Raw genomic sequence first — 17,057 nt, 5'->3', positions numbered from 1 at the left:
GGAGTGGAAATTGAGGTCCAGAGAGGTTCTATGACATGGCAAATTCATACAGCCAGGAAGCAGCAACAATGAGGGTGTGCTCACAAATGCCCTGCGATCTTAGCTGTTTTGCAGGACACTCTGTCTCCATGGGGACAGCTATAGCCATCACCCATGCTCACAGCTCATCCCTGCAGAGAGACAGATGGAATATAAGTGAGCAAGGATGGAGAGCTGGGACAACAGATAGGAGACTGGGAGTAGACGCTGCTTATTTGTGCAGGAGGCAAGAGAAGGGGACAGAAAGACCCGGAATTCTCCCTTCAAGAAAGATGCTCTACCAGCTCCCAACTCTGGCTGCCCACCCCCTTCCTTCTTGCATCCAAACACAGCCCCAAAACCTCAAAGCTCTAGCTGGGAGAAGCCATTTCCCCCCTCTGTTACCCCATCCAGGCTCTCTCTGGCCATGGGCAGCCAGGGACATCATCCTGTGAACCATGCTTCCACCCAAAGAGGAGCTGACTGGTGACCCAGCCACCAGCTCCCTGAGGCCCTGCCAGCTTCCACTGTCACCTGGGCCACCATGGGACTGATGCAACTTCAGAGGCCAGGATACCATGGGGTGGTCAAAGAGGCCTCAAGGGAGGACTGGTTATCGGGAACAGGTCAGGAGGAAAGCCCAAAAGCCTCCCCCACCATTAGAGGCCAGGGACTGTGTTGGCCAAAACTGCCTGACCAACATCATACCCATAATTACCCCGTTTGCCTTACCCTCTAACCCCAGCCAGGGAAATTCTCACCTAGGAAATTAGAATAACATCAAAGACCTTCATTTCAATGCTTTTACTTTCCTATTAACTTATCATAATAGCAATATATTCGTGTGCATGTGTATATGTAGACATGTTTACCTGCATATATATACACATGTGTATGTTAGTATGCTTACAAATATAGGAAGAGAATATAGGCAAAAGAGCTTAATATTTAAATGCTAGATTACTTAAAAACTTATTGGCTGTGTGAAATTAAGCAAATCAAGTACCTTCCCTGGACTCAGTTTCCTCATCTATATAATGGGACTAATAACACTTAATTCATAGAGTTGGTATGATGCCACAATGAAGTATTATCCTTAAGTGCTTTGAACAGTGTCTGGAATAAGTGTTCAATAAATGCTAGCAACCATTGGTTCTCTTGTCCTTAATAAATACTAGCCATAATTAGTTATCATGTACTCAATAGATGCTAGCTGTTATTAGTTATCATGTATCGACAGCTTTCTCTTTGCCAGACATGACACAGGACACTGAACTTCAACAGAGTGCTGCTGTAACACAGCTGTTATGATTATCCTTATCTTACAGATAAGGAAATTGAGGCCTGGAGGAGGGAAGAGATTTGTCCACAGGGCTGGAGGAGCAGCTGGAAAAACTGGGCATAGGACGAGAGTAGCTTCTAGAGTCTCCATGTTTGATGATGTCTACCTGAGGAAGAAATTCTGAATCTTCCATCACCCAGAACCTGGGACCCTTTAGATTCGATAAGCCAGCTGGGGACCAGGGACAGAGGTGTGACCAGAGAGAAAGGACAGGCTCCCAAGTGTGCCGAGCCCAATTCTGCAGTCCCACATGTAAATAGCTCAGCAGAAGCTCTCATTGAGTTTATTTCTAATTGGCGTGGGCTGCGGGCTGCCAGGAGCCCTGGGGCTGCCAGCCTTACACACACTTGTCGCCTCTGGGGACCCTGAATTTGGAAACATCACCCCAGAGGGAGACGCAGTTGTGGGGGAGGCTCTGGCTTTGTCAAAGTGCCCAGAACAGGAGCCAGGGTAGAGCAGGAGGCCGCACCCCGACCTGGGAGCATGCCTGGGAAGAGAAGTCTCCCAGCAACCTGGGAACCCCCAGCTGAGTCCTGCCCTTTGTACTTCAGGACCTTCGTGGGGAACAAGAGGAGGATGGGCTTGCAGTGAAGCCCGGCAGTTCTGAATGCTGGTGGGCCCTGTGATTAGGGCAGCTAAAACTTGGGGGGATCCTCCTGGAGTGTTCTGAAGACTCCAGCGGATGCTGAGCTTTGGTTTGGGCTTTAACGGAGTCCTTACTCTTTGATGACCAACCCCATTGAAAAGGAGCCTGCAATGGGCCCTGCCACCAGAGTATTCACGTTTCCCAAGCAGAGACAGGTGAGGCTCAGGGAATGATAAATGACTTGAGCTGATGGCTCAATTGGTCACCAGATCTGTTGGCGACCAGCCTCCAATAAGTCCAGACTCCATTAGGCTACTTTTAGAACAATTACCAGGACACTCAACCGCCCTCCACAAGTCCCATGAAACAGGTCATTACCATACCCCCACCCCTTGAAAGTGAGACAACCTTCTGGATAAAAATGTTCAGCATCTCCCTTCCCAACACGCCAGAGAACATGCAGCAGCAGGGCCATGGCGCAGAAGCAGCAGCTTCCGGCTACCCCAAAGCCTCTGGATCTTTTCACTGGGGAGCCAGAGCAACTCAAACACTGGGACTCCAGTTTTGTTCTTGACTTTGGTGAATCTGTAAAATGGGACTAATAATGTCTGCTCTTGCAAAAACAAACTCAACAGTTTCTAAGTAGCATGTAAACTGGGAATCACAATATAAATGGGTGTGGGTAATTCATACAGATGGAGAATTTGCTTCATTGGGACAAACAGGCAGGTTCCTCATAGGTACTAGGAGATCATCTTTTGAGAGCTGCCCTAACCTGGTCCTGCCTCATGTCCCTCTGTCCACTGCCTAATTCGTCAAATTCCCATTGGAACAGCACCAAGATGGCGATCCACCTCTCCTGTCCCTCACTCACCTTCCTTTCAAGCTCAGCACCTTCCTATCACAAGAACAAGGGCACCATGCTTTTTTAAATTTTATTTTATAAGATTTGGCAATAAAAAATTTGCAACCCAAATACTCATATTTTCATGTGCTTAGGTATCTTTATACATTAAATATTAAATATTCCCTTTTCTAGGCAAGAATACTTTTTCAAGTAGAATTCTAATGTTTCCTTCTCTCACCCAGTGGAGGCCCCTGCTCCAGCAATGGGTTGAGAACTTTGTGGGGAACATGTCTTCCTGGCTTTGAGCCCAGGGTGCAGAATGGGGGACATGAAGCTAGGTCCCTCAGGTCCCTCCCTTGGGTGCTGGATGGGTCGTCTTGAGTTTTCAGAGGCACAAGAGGTCCGTGACCCTGTGGTTCTGCTTCTCAAGGCAGTATGTGGGATGGTTCCTGTCCCTATCTGAGCCCGGCCGAGGGCTGCCTTGGGTGGACGACTATTAGGGAGAAGCTGCAGGCCCTGGCACATTCTTAAGTGTGACATTTGGTCTAGGAAGTTGACTTCAAATTGTGTCATATATCACACAAATTCTTTCAAAGTCTGTGTGACCTGAGATTTCTAGATGTGGGAGAGGGAGGAAGGAGGAAATGACAGGTGGCCCACAGCCAGTGAGAGAGCCCAATACACCCTCCTCTTGGTGTTATCACAAGAGTGACCACCATCCCAAAGAAGGGACCCTTAGCCCTGGCCTGGCTGAGCTTCCTGGGGGATGTTCATTGGTTCGGGGATGACAGAGGTCCAAACTGGAAGGGACACTATGCCCCGTGGCCTCAATTCATAGCTGAATTCATAAGCTCAGAAAGACTATAGCCCTGTGATGCACAGCTCAAGAGGGCTAGGAGAAGGGTCAGGACATACCTGTGTTTCCCAATCCTTCCCCTATTCCTCACCTGCTACTTTCTGGGAAGAGAGGCCAACGTGGTGCCTGTGACCTCAACACAAACCACTCAATTGAGAACTTGGGATAGGAACCACAGGCCACAGTAGAGGTACCACCCTACTGGCAAGGGCCATCCCCAGAGAGGGCCACAGGTTATCCACACCTACCCACTCAAGATTCACCTGGGGTGGCACCCTGCTTCTTCCTCAGACAGAAGGAAGGACCAGCCAGGGCTGACTGGCAGGGTGAGGACAGACAACATCACAGACAAGCCAGTGTCAGGCCCTCCCTCCCTTCAGCAGCACACTTAGCCAGGCAGGAGGGTGGCGGGAGCCTTGCAGGACCCTGAGGAGCCTCCAGGCTCCACGCTCAACTGTCCTGGGGCTGGTATACAAGTACTGTCAAAGCTATTGGCAGGCCAGGCTGATTTTGCCCAAAGCTTTCACATTTGCAGGTTCCATGAAACCGCAGGGCCAATGTCCTTGGCCCCAGGGAGTTCTATGGAAGCTTGACCTACTGGGCTTGCTGAGGCTGAAACTCTAGATCCAGGGAGGGCCTGAAGCCAACCAACAGCCCTGCCTCAGTGTAAAATCCCAAGACCAGTGGGGTCCAGGGCCCCAGCTTTTATCCTGGAAGTATCTCTTTCCCCAGGGCTGTAACTACTGCCCCTTCCAAATCTCACCTCAAAGTCCCCTATGCCTCCCCCCTCAGGCCTAGCTCCAATCCTGGGGCTTGAGCACCTTGCTAAGCTTCCTGACCGATGGCTTTGGGGCCTGGTTCATACTTTTGCTGGGACCCCAGTTCTCACTGGTAATTGCCAAAGCTGAGTCTCCCCTTGATACTCAGAAAGGTGGAGAATCAAAGAGTCAATGTGGCAAAGCCCCATATGCCCCCCTCTGCCAGTGAGGAGAGAGTCTTCAGGGGAAGCAGGGAAAATAAAGGGACCAGACAGTTGCCAAATGCTGTGGTGGCTAGGGGTGACACCCAGCTGGCAGCTCAGCATCCCAGCCAAGAGCCCATGGTCTTTGCAAGCCCAGGCAACTGGTTTCAAGAACATCTGGCCCAGAAATGCCATCCTCTTCTTTCCATCTTCTTTCTAACAGCCAAGGAGACACCACTCCAACCCGGCCCAGACAGCCCACCATCCCAGCCACCACCCTCCTGCCTTTGTGACGTCAGAGACCGGTTGGGCGTGGCTGCGCATGGACATTTCTAGAAGAGACCACTGTGTGTCAAGAGCTTCAATGGCAGAAGGATTGGTCTCCTGAACAAAAAGTCCAAAAGGAAAAGTCCTTTGGAAGCAGCTTGGCACTGTGAGGGGCAGAACTGAGACCCCACACTTCTACCCTGACATTTTATAGCTAATTTCTTCATGATACCAATGAAGTGGCGGAAGCGGTGGTAGCCGTCCACCCAAGGCAGCCCTCGGCCGGGCTCAGATAGGGACAGGAACCATCTCACACACTGCCTTGAGAAGCAGAACCACAGGGTCACGGACCTCTTGTGCCTCTGAAAACTCAAGACAACCCATCCAGCACCCAAGGGAGGGACCTGAGGGTGAATCTGCAGAGGCCCCACCCTCTTTATACCTAGAGCCTCTCCAAGCCCACCTAGAAGCAAACACCAGTCCCCAGAGCTTTAGGCTGACAGGAGGCTGGGGGCCTCCTCAAAGCCTTGTCTCTGCAAACATCATAAATTCGAAGAGCATTTCTCCAGGCCAAGCTAAGGCAAGGCCCTTCCACTCGCCCCTCAAGCCCCTTCATCTTGTAGAGTGCCACAGAGCAGGGCCTGCAATCGTGTGCTGGAGAGAACATATTCCTAAGGCTGGCTCCACCCCGGACAGTTACTTTACCACCTGAGCCTCCATCTCCTCAGGGGTAAAATAGGGATAGCGACATGCTGTTTCCAGGGTGAACAAGACTCCTCTCCCTCTCTCCAGGCTGTCTGCCTCCAGAGTAAAAGGCTTGGCCCTTTCCCGAGGTCAGTCAATACCAGTCACATATATAACAGGGCACTGGGGAGAAATGGGGCGAAGAAAGGTCATCCGACCCATGACCTCTGACCCTTCCCAATATGCCACTCCCACAGCTCCTAGGGAATACAGTTCCCTTGCTCTTTGGTGTTGGGGCAGATTTGGGGAAAAGAGTCCTGCCAGTCTGCCAGGGTTCCAGTCCTAAAACAAGAATGGGGATATACACAGAGGGGTTTCCACCCTATTCCCTGTTTGCTATCCCCCCAGCTGCTCTCTTAGGGTCCCCTCCAATGCCAAAGAGGGTCAGAGGCTACCCTAGGCTCCTCCCATCACCATTGTATCCAGCAGCCTGGAAAGACCAACCCAACTCTTCCCTGTCAAACTGCTTCCCTGAGCCTCATTTTCAAAGGAGTGACACCTCTGTGTGGCTATAAAGAGCCTACGTGATTGTGACCATCTCTGCCTCCCACGGTAGCTACCATCCAACAGATACACACATCCATATCCATGGAACACGGAACAAACTGGATGCAGCTCACTGGCTCCCACAGACTCACATGAGGCCCCTGGGGCTCCTCCTCTTCAACCGGTAGCCCATCTAGTCCCTTGGAAATCCCTAGCTTGGACTCCCAAGTACCAGGACTAGCCACTGAGCTCTGTCTACTTCTCCACACATGGCTCCCCCAGATGTGCACTTCCAAGACAGTTTTCTGACAATCTCACCAACGGCCCTTTTCCCTACATCCTGAGGGACGCAGGACACTGTGGCCTACAAGGAAGGAGAGGGACAACTAGGTTCATCCTACTTCTCCTGCCCTCCTCCTCCTCCCCCCTCTGCCTTGGCTGCTTGTCTTATCATCCCTGGCCAGGTTGAAGGTGGTGAGGGGTGAACAACAGAGCTGAGATATGGGTCTAGCTCGTCTCTTGAGCCAGGAGTCAGGAACATCTCCTGGGCTGTCCATTTCCCTCGAACTGTCAGCTGCAAGAACGAAAGCAGTCTCCATTAAGCCAAGAGGGCTGGCGGGCTTTGGAGAGAGCAGGACTGCAATTCCTCCTGGCTTTGCAGCCCCATCGCACTGGGCTGAAGCAAGAGAGAGCTGACGCTAGGAGAGCAGCACCAATGGCACATTCAGCCCCTCTTGCTTGAGTCCTTTCAAGAGGTAAAGAGCCACCCCAAATGCTTTCCTCAGACCTGGCCAGCACTTCGGGGCAAACCTCTCTCAGCATCCTACCCACTCCTGGAGGTTCCCAGGGGATGGGAACCTTGAGGAGAAATAAAGGAGAACCATCCTCTGAACATCCCAGAGCATCCACACCCTTCTGTAGGGTGGCAGGATTGGAAGTGGGGGGGGGGGTCACCTGGCCAAGGAATAAAAGAAAGGATGGGCAGTTTCACAGGTCCCTAAGCTCTTGCTTCCTCCCCTTCCTATGCTTCTGTTCCCCATCTCTACTAAAAAAAAAATAAGAGCAGGTCACTACAGGTCTCAGATGGGGCAGAACCAGGCAAACGCCAAGCAGAGTTCAATTTTGCACATAAACAGATCCGCACCATGCTAGAAGAAACCCCCTTCCCAAAGCACACGTCCTCTCCTCCCTTCATCATCCTGACTCGGAATTATCCAGAGCAGTCATCAAAGCCCAAGCAGAGAAAGGGATCTGTAGGCGCCCAGATGCAGATGAGGGTGGGAAAAGGGGGTGTCCTCAGAAATGCCCAAAATGGGGCTGGAGAGGGCCGGCCGGCGGGAGGGAAAGGGAAGAGGTAGGCGTCCATGACGGACTGGACACGTCCAAAGTCTCCCCATGAGCAGCTAGCTCCCAACTTGTTTACTTGTCAGCGTGTTTTGCTGTCTCAAAAGGAAATAGTTAAAACATCTCTCGGCTGGATCGCAAGCAGTCCCTATCTGTCACCTTCCCTCCCGGCTAAGCGCTGCCTGCGCCGCCGCTATCGCTGCCGCCGCCTCTGCCAGGAAATCGAGCCTCGTCTACTTTATTCCACTTGAGCGTGGCCAAACTGTTGCTATTTAGTGGGGGGCAAAGAACCCAATTCGCACCCTCGAAATGAGCCTACAGCGGGTGGGGTGGGGGCGGGGGCGGGAGCTGAGCCCCGCAAGCCCTGGGCCCGCTCTAGGGTCCTCTCCCGGGAGAGGTACACACAAGCATCACCGGATCACGCCTCGCCAGGGCCAGAGTCACCTGGAATACGCAGCCCGAGAGCATCTCCCGAGCCAGAGCGAGCCTGACGCGCGCCCGGCGGGCAGCGGGTAGTGGCGAGCTGGGGCGGGCGTAGGGCCGGCTCCCGGGCCGCGGGCGGGCGAAAGGGAGACACCGAGCGAGGGGGAGGCGGGCTGGGGAGCGGCCGCCTGACTTACATGGAAGTGATATTCCTTGAGATGTCCGTGATGTTGATGCTGGCGTTCCCATTACTGTTCCCTGAATCCTGCCCTTCCAGGAGGGGGAAGAGGTTCCCATCGTCCGGCCGCCGGCAATTGATCTCAGTCTTGCTGCAGACACAATTTGCAGGGCAAGCCAGCACGGAGCCCACATAGTCCAGCCAGACGCTTCCCAGCAAGAAAATCCGCCAGAAACTACACTTGGCTGGGCAAAGAGAGACATCCATCTCCGATCGCTGCTTCTAAAAAAGAGGAGGAGGAGAGGAGAGGGGGGTGGGGTGGGGGGAGTGGGGAGAGCAGGGGGGGGGGGAAGGAAACAAAGACGGCGAGGGAGGGGGGAAGGGGGAGGGGGGCCTCTGCCTTTGAAACGCCGAGCGATCAGATGCAAAATCCTTCAGCGTCTGAAACCATCGCGGCCGCCGCCGCCGCCGCCGCCGCCGCCGGGTGGGAGCCGCGGGGAGCGCCTAGTGGCGCGGTCTGCCGGGCATGGTGGCCGGCTCGGCGCTCGCCGGCTTGTCAGGTCCAGGGGCTCTGGAAGCGAGGCGCGCTCTCCGACTCCGAGACTTTGCCGGGTTGCAACAGACGGTGGGAAGGCAAAAATAATAATAATAAAAAGGGGGGGAAAGAAAAAGGAAAAATGGTGCTAAAGTCACCAAGTCCCACCTACTGGGCAGAATTAAAACGGACACACCTGCAAAACACACACACACTCACACATACACACACCCAGTGCTGGAGGAAGAAGGAGGAAGATGCAGTCGGAGCTGCAGCAGCCGCCGCGAATGGCTCGCTGCGCGCCTGCAGAAATGTACAAGTGCTCCGAGCCTTACGAAACGCACGGGTTATCGGAGCGTCTTCCTCGGCTCCCTCCCTCCCTCCTCCCCTCCCTCGTCGTGGCCTCCTCCCCCTGCCCCCCGCCCGGGCTGGGAGCGGCAGAAGAGCGGAATCTCCCCCCTCCCGCCCCTCCCCACATCCCTCTCCCAACCCCCCCCCCCGGTCCTCTCCCTCCTCCTTCCCCACCCACCCACCCACTCGCCGGCTCGCGGCTCTCGCCGACACCGCCACCCGCAGCCGTGCGGCTGCCCGCCCGCCCGCTCCAAGCTTCCCGGCCCCGCGCCCGCTCGCCGCAGCCAAGGGGAAACCGAGACGGAAGGGAAAAAGTTGCAGTTGGGATTGCGAGGGTCGGCGCTGGGGAGGGAGAGTTGGCAAGCTGGCTGCGCGACACGAAAGGCGCTCTCCTCTCCACTTTTTGGCCCTCGTGCTGCCCGGTTTTGCTGCAATCTCGACAGCCGGGAGGAAGTGAAATGTACGTGGCCGAGGTGACCGGGGAGCGCACCCGAGCCTGGGTGGGGGGCACAGGCTCGCGGATGGTGACTGGGGGGCCAGGAGCGCACAGGAACCCCAGAGAGCCACCCGGACCCAGGGACCCGGGCTGCAGACGCGCAGACCTAGATGTGAATGACACTCACTTCCGTAATCAAGAGTCCGGGAAGCTGGGCTTGGCTGGGAGGGGACTGCGGGGCATGGCACGCTTGATGCCCCTACGCCCACTGCGCCTTCTTGGCAAAGGGTTTTACGTTCGGCCTTGGGCAAGCAGGGAGCAGAGATGGACAGAACAAGCACCGAAAGGGCTGCGCTGGAGAGCTGAGGTGGCCCGGGCAAGACGTGCCTGTAGAGAAACGGCAGGGAAATTGAGATGCAAGGGGCATTTTTTGGCAAGCGCCACGCCAGCACCCTCAGAGACCGGCTTCTCGGGCTCAGCTCTCGGGTGCGCTGAGCTGGCTGCCCGGTGAGGGGGCGGGCGGGCTGCTTTCTCCAGATTCGGGGGGCGCAGAACCTCCCACCTTCCCTCCCACCCAAGCACCCCTTCCTGGTAGGGGCGCAAAACAGGTGCAGCCTTCGGTGCGAGTTCAGCTCTTGTCGGGGAGAGGGAGTCCCCGCATTTGGCCTTGACAGGAATTTTTTTTAATAAAATAAATGTAAAGATGCCAAGTATGAGCGGTTTGCTGAGAAAACCCGAGCATCCGCTGTAGGAAAGGAGAAGAAAGGGTTAGGGGAGTCCGAGTAGGCAGACACTACAGCATTCACAGGAGAAGAAAGCAGGGCTCTCCTCCCCGAGCTTGGATGAGGGCAGGCGAGGAAGCAAAATACAGTGAATTCAACTGCATCCAGTATCTGAAAGGCTTCTCCCCCGCCCCCCTGTGGATTCCGATGCAGGTCATGCAACTTGCAGGCAAAATGGGGGAAGGGGTATGCTGGTGTCTCAGCCTGCCCCAGGAGCAACCACTGACAGACCTGATGTCTATGAGCGGCACTGTCGCTGGGAGAAAACTTGTGACAAAAAAAAAAAAGGAAAAAAGAAAGAAAAGAACATGCCTATAAAAGGCAGTTTCCCCAACTTCCCGTCATATTCCGCCTTCCCTTGGCCTCAGTGAGACTTTTAGGCCCTGTCACCATTATGGCCTTGTCCCCAGAATGGCATTTTGCCCTCCCACCAGCAGGAGGGGACAGAGTGGAGACAGCCTTAGACTCTCAAACAGCTCCTACTGGCCCGAGGCCAGTCCCTGGTGTCCTTGTCCACTGGGAATCTCCCTGCCACTTCAAGTACTATTCTGTGACTGGTTTTTGAATGTCTGTTTTAGAGACAGGGAAACTGAGGTGTAGTCAAAAACACTCAAGCTTGGCCTCTCTTGGGAAGTGGCAGGTGGCAGCAGAGAAACATGGAACTTTCCTCAAACAACACAGGGGAGATTGAACAACCACCGCATGCCAAGAGGATTCAATACAGCATTGGTTCCCCAACCTGGAGCAAAAATGGTTGTGTCTAAAAGATGCTCAGTACCACCACCACCACCCTTTCTTTAAGAAAGAAAATATGATTTTAACCTCTCTGACAAAGAAGGATAGGCATTCATAAGTCAGATTAAAAATAAAAATAAAAATTTTAGGAACCCTTTTGGAGATGGTCTTTCATCTTTGATAGTGAAATGGGGTTCTAGTGGATGCTATGGTTATGCTTTGGGCCTACTGGGAAGTAGAAGCCTGAAAGGAGGAAGACCTTTTTTAGAGCAGATAATAGACTGCAAGTGGGAAGAGCAGAGTTCTACCTCAGATCAGGGGCAAATCACATAAACCTTCTGGGTCTCAGCCTTCACATCTGTAAAATTGGGCCAGTTTCTTCAAACCCTCTAACCAGAGGTATCCACAATACCCAAAAGCTTGCTACAAATGCAGCCCCTTAGGCCCTACCACAGACCACTTTACAAGCTCCCAGGTGGTTCATAAGCACAGTGACCCAAAGACCCTTCTAGCTTGAATATTCTCTGATTCTACATGGACCTGGGTTGAAAGGATCACTGAGAATGAAGACGGATTGAGGTTTGGATTAGGGCGAAATAAACTAGCTATTTCAGCTACAAGAATCTTGTCAAAACCAGACCTTTGAAGTTTCACTCCAAATGTAAGAACATCAGGAGAATGGCTTGCTCACGCTGCCCATGGAAAGACAGTCATGCTTTGCTGGCTCTTAACCTCAGAAGTGGGCCAGATTTGGATGAGGAAGCAGGAGAGTCTCCAGTGCAGACACTTTTCTCTGAGTCAACTCGAGTCCAAAACATTTGGGGTATCTTATCTTCTTGCTAAGAATGTCCTGATCAACTAGGAAGACTACCTGTCACATCATCCTCATTCCCAGTATACAGCCATCACCAGGTCTGAGAGATATCATGATTCATCTCAGCATCCCTCCAATCAGGGGTGCCTCTCCCCACCCCACCCCACCCCCACCCACACACACACACAATCTCCTTTACTGCTAGCTGGAGTCTTATAGATGAGGAAACTCACCAATGTACCCCTGCTGATCAAGAGAAAGCAAGAATGGGCAAAGGTGGTTTTGATATGTTTTAACAGAAACTAAAGTTCTAGAAACTCTTTACAGTTAAGTTGATGCATTCTGGTACCAAAAGTCTGGAGAAGATGGGAATGTCCCCAAGATTCCATTGTGTTCTCTGATTAGATAGGCCAGACTGACAGCTGTCTGACACAGCACAGTGGGCCAACTTTCCCAACACCTAGAGAAGTTGAGTACATGCCTCTTTCTTAAAGGGCATGTTGCAGATGTGTGAACACCTGAGATTTCTACTTGACTGTTTCTGAGGGATTCCCAGCAGCCAAAATTCCCTGCCACCTAGGAAAGGAAGAAAGGAATAAAAATTCAGGAAACTTACAAACACATGATGCTGAGCCCAGAATTACCACTTCCCAGGGCTTCTGTCCACTGCAAATCCCTGACCTTCTGGTCATCTGTCATCCTTTCTAAAACCCAGCCAGAGTCCCTTTTCTAATAGACTCATAGCTCCAGATTACTGGCCACATTTTGGGGGAGTCAAACCACATCCCAGGCATTATGGATTCATCCCATTCAGCTTCTGAATCTAAGATTTACACAACTTTCTAGCTGAACAGAAATAGGACCCACTACCCTCTGAGCTGAAAAAAGAATCTTGGTACTAGGGGAAGCACCAAGGGAGACAGGGAAGACAGCTCTGAAGAACGTGCTGTTCCAAAGAGCTACATGGAGCTGGCGGGCCTGGACTTGTGCTAGAGGAAGAGGCTTGATTCCTGGATGACCCATGCTCAAGATGCAAGGGAAAGAAACCTGGCTAGAAGTCAAGGATGTATAATGCCATTCAGAAGATGGGGGGCCAAGGAGAGAATTTTGTCCATACATAGAAGATGGAAACTCACCCATGAAGGGAGAGGGAGGGAGTCAAGCACCAACATGGCCCCAGAAAGCAGAATAACCCAGCTACAGGAAGCCCCAGTTCAGGTCCTAGATTCAAGTTCCAAGATCTTGGACAAACTCTCTGGGTTGGAACAGATCCTCCCCAATATAAAGCCATCTAGTGCAACCCCACTTGATGCATAAATTCCCTGAACAGCACTCCGAAATGAAGTCCCCGCTTGAACACCTTCAATGCCAGGAAACTCACTGCTACCAAAGACTCTACTCTGTTCTCAGGCAGCTTTATTCCTGAATAACGTTCATTCTGAAATAATGAAGTCAATATCTGTAAAGTTTTCACCCTTGGAATTAGTGCTGTTCCCAGAGCTCCATGGAAAGGTCTAGTCTCTTTTCTACAAACCAATCAGGAAGCTGACTGTCTATCTCCCATCTCTTCTCTGAGCAAAATATCTCAGTTCCTTTCCTGTGTGTAAATGTATAATTTTCTAATCTTTCCCAGCTTTGGTCATTGAGAATGCTTCTGGGTCAGTTTCCTCTTTTGCAAAATAGAGGTTCAATTGTATCTAACTCACAAGGCAGTTGTGAGATAATGTAGTAAAGCACTTTGAACAATGCAACAGGGTGAACCTTCTGGGTTGACTACTTAATGCCCTTTTTGAGATTCCCAGAGGGCTTTCCTGCCCCATCTGGTCAGCGAAACACATTGCCACCACAAAGCTCATCCCACACGTGTGGTACAGTGCCCCCTGGCAAGTTCAAGCCTCCCTCTGTCATGCTGTAGGATGTAGCAGAAACAACCATCAAGAGCAATTACTGATCCTCTCCTATCCCTTTCTTAGATGCTTGAGTTGCCTGTTGCCAGGAAGTATTCAGCAAGTCCCAGGTTCCTGGGGAAGAAGGTTCTGGGTGCAGACTAGAATGCATCTCCTCTGGAGAAAGGATTCCTGAGCCTCTGGGGCCCTTTGAGGATTCTGTCACCTGGCTTGCTGCAGGGAGGGGAGAAGAGGCAGGCTTTGGTCCCTACCACACAGGGCAGCTCCCCATGCTGAGTCTCTACAGGCTATGAGCAGAGCTTTGAACAATTAGTCTGAACTAGAAATTCAGTGTGGCAAAGTTCCATGGAGGGCAGCAGGACAGGAGGGTTCCTGCCACCAGCGAATCCTGGTGAAGGCCCTGCTCTGCTGTTGAGCAAACACCAGATCCCTTCTGCAGAGAGCAGAGTCCATGGAAAATGGCAGCAGGTGAGCACCAGGATGGGCTGGCAGAAATTAGGGATCATGCTTCTGGAAAGCTAGAAGGGTGAGCGGCAACATTGGGTTGCCAGAAGAGGCTTGGTCAGGACACTAACAGGGTCTGGGGGATGGGGAAGGCTGTGAGATCTGAACATCGCCTCCCTTAGGGTGCACCCACATCCACCCATTGTGGACCCAGTCCTCAGTACCTTCCCAGATGAGCTCCTCCCCATGTAACACTTACCTTTGCACAATACCCTGCTGTTTGCATATTTACTGATCCTAGGGAAGCCAGGGATACTGGCCTTCACTTGGCAGATGAGATCAACAAGGTGGGGCAAAGCAGTCTGGGTGCCTTCTCAATTCCCAATGGAATGTTCTCCTGTTACCAGATTTTAAAATGTGAATTTCCTGAGGATAAGAACCTTGCTGGTTTAGCTACTGATTTGCCAGACCTTAAAACAAGGCCATAACAGGGACTCTATAGGTATAGGTAAATGAGTGACTGCCCTAGCACCCCCAGCACTTCTGTGCCACTAAGGTGCTGTGTTCTGTGCACCCCTGGATTGCAGATCCCAAGATGGGCAGGATCATCTGTGAGCTTCACTGTATTTTCCCCAGGGTCTAACCCAAAAATGGACGTTATACATTTTGGGGAGGTTAGTTAATGAACAATTTTGCTTCCTGAAACCTCATATGTGTCCACATGAAAAGCTTGGAACTAAAACAAAATAGGATGCTTCCAGCTGACTTCTTCCTCTATTCCTCCAGAATTATACTTGATGCTGCAGACTTCTCCTCGACAGGGCAAATATCAAGGGGCTTCTGGAAGCAGAAAGATTAGTAGCTCTGTTCTCAGCTAAAGTGAGGAGATGATTGGGAATAGCAGCTTCCAGGAGAGCACCTGACTACCTGGGTCCTTGCCAGGTTTCCCCCACTGAGCCTTGGCCCAGCAGCCCCACTACTATGATGGCCTCTGCCCTCCAGAAGCCAAGACCTTCTTTGGGCCACACATCCCCCTTCAGGCCTCCTGTCTCCTAGGGTCCCCACTATACCCTATCCCTAGCCAATCCTGCCCACTCCCACTCAGCTTCCAGTTCTGCCTCTCTTTGTCACCTCCCCCAGATGCCCTTCTCTCCACCTGCTCCTCACCAAAGCAGCCTGTGTCACACCTTCCCCCTGCCCTGGCCCTGAGCCTTTGGCTCAGACTATAGAATGTTGGATTTCAGACCCAACTAAATTCACTTTTTTAGCATCAAGAACATATTAGGCTCTGTCACCTTGGGCATGCTACAGCACCTCTCTGAACTTCCAATTTCTCTTCTGTAACATGGGCTTCCAGTGATCACAAGGATCAATCAGAATACCCAGAAACACCCTACGGACATTAAACTCTGCAAAAATGACAGCCATTGGTTCCTGCTAGCCAGTCAATGGACCCCAGGACCTTCACATACTCCATGAGCATCTCACTCCTAACCCACCTGCATTTATCAGTCACCAGATGATCTCAGGGGAGGAAAGTCAAGGAAATAGCTTCCAGCCAAGCATCCCTTAATCCATGCCCCCACCCCCAGGAGCAATGGGAGCATGAGGTTTAGCCCCAGGAAAACCCCTTTTCCAGCACCTACAAGCTAGTGACCTGGGCCTATCACTGCACCTTTCTGAGCTTTATCTGCCTCACCTGGGAAAAATGCTCTTGGGCATTGTTCACAGTTATTTCTTTACAATGCAGCTTAGGGAATGGAATAAAATGTACCCAATGTCTCTAGTTCAGAGTTGGACACATACTCCCTCCCCTTCTTTCACTTTTTACTATTCTTCCTCAGGGGCCCACTCTCTACCAGATGGTTCAGCCTTCCAGTTATAGGTGCTCACAAACTCCACCTGTCGGTCCCCGGCCCCTTGCTAGAAACCAACCTGGCTTCTATTTCTTTAAGCAGAGCAGAACTTCAGCAGCCCGAAGACAGAAGAGGTGATGCTCCAAGGTGCTCAGTTCAGAGAAGAGGAGACCAGACGCTTGCCAACACTCCTGGGGCTCAAAGCAAGAAACCACCCAATCTGCTCCAATTTCCTCTCACTCTCATGATTACCAGAAAGAGCGCACAGACATTTCAGTAGGTCTCATATGCAAATGGGAAAAAAGTAAATAAATAAATAAGAAAAAGAAAGAGAAAAATTAATCTTATTTGATGAGATATCAGTGTGGGAATTAGGGGAACTGTTACATTGGGGGGAGGGGGCATGGGAAGCCATGTTTGCCTTTGGAACTAAGAGACAGCAACCTCCCACAGACTTTCTGCTGCGTCCTCCACTCCCACCCCAGCCTACAGCACCAGCTGCACTGCCTGGGAACCAGGGAACAAAAAGCCCAGCCCAGGGAGTTCCAAGATGGGGGTGGGAGAGGGAATAAAGGTGGCAGTCAGAGAGGGTACAAACCAGCTCTGGTGAGCTCTGACTGATAGCCAGAGTTGTGGAGTGAATGTGTAAGATGAAGAGGGGGTTTTCAGACACCTGCTCCAGAAGTCTGTCTGGGAAGGTACCCCCATAGGTTCATCCAATTGGAGGAAGCCAGGTGATTCTCACAAGTTGGTGATACTTGGTGCTCCATTTGGATGCTCTCTTTCCAATGTCAAATTCAAGAACCACCCTCAGGACTCCAAGAAGAGAGTCCAGGAGCCCAATACAATGGATGGATGGATGGATGGATGGGCGGGCACTTTCCCAGGGTGCCCATGCCCTGTGACAGATGCTTTCCCAGTGTCTCCTAGTGACAAGCTCCAGACCCTGCTGGAGAGAACAGGGAGGCGATGTCCCAAGCACTAATCTGAGGGCACTAGCTTCTTTTATGCAGAATTCATGGGTTGCCCAGGAACTCAGTGTTCTACTGTGTTTTAGATGTTGCAGGACTACCCAGGGGTTGCACCAACATACCAGACACTGGGCCACACCAAGCCATCCCTATCATACTTGGGTTCCGGAGATA

General features: G+C 51.9%; 1 protein-coding gene across 5 annotated transcripts in view; it reads right to left on the bottom strand.

Moving 5' to 3' along the window:
* Positions 1-9,025, bottom strand: part of Ntrk3 (neurotrophic receptor tyrosine kinase 3) — a 389,429-nt gene extending 380,404 nt beyond the window's left edge. For 2 of the 5 annotated variants that reach the window (XM_027922507.2, XM_027922509.2), the window contains exons 1-2: positions 8,453-9,025; positions 8,072-8,334 (exon numbers count right to left, since the gene is read on the bottom strand). In XM_027922507.2, the coding sequence (XP_027778308.1) occupies positions 8,072-8,319 (248 nt within the window). In that variant the 5' untranslated portion in view covers positions 8,320-8,334; positions 8,453-9,025. The remainder of the gene's footprint in view (positions 1-8,071; positions 8,335-8,452) is intronic. The other 3 variants (XM_071608640.1, XM_071608642.1, XM_071608641.1) reach the window with 3 other exon arrangements.
* Between the last annotated feature and the right edge of the window lie 8,032 nt (positions 9,026-17,057).

Source organism: Marmota flaviventris, chromosome 2 (assembly GCF_047511675.1).
Source record: "Marmota flaviventris isolate mMarFla1 chromosome 2, mMarFla1.hap1, whole genome shotgun sequence".
NCBI classification, from domain to species: Eukaryota; Metazoa; Chordata; class Mammalia; order Rodentia; family Sciuridae; genus Marmota; species Marmota flaviventris.
This window is presented reverse-complemented; position numbering and strand designations above follow the sequence as displayed.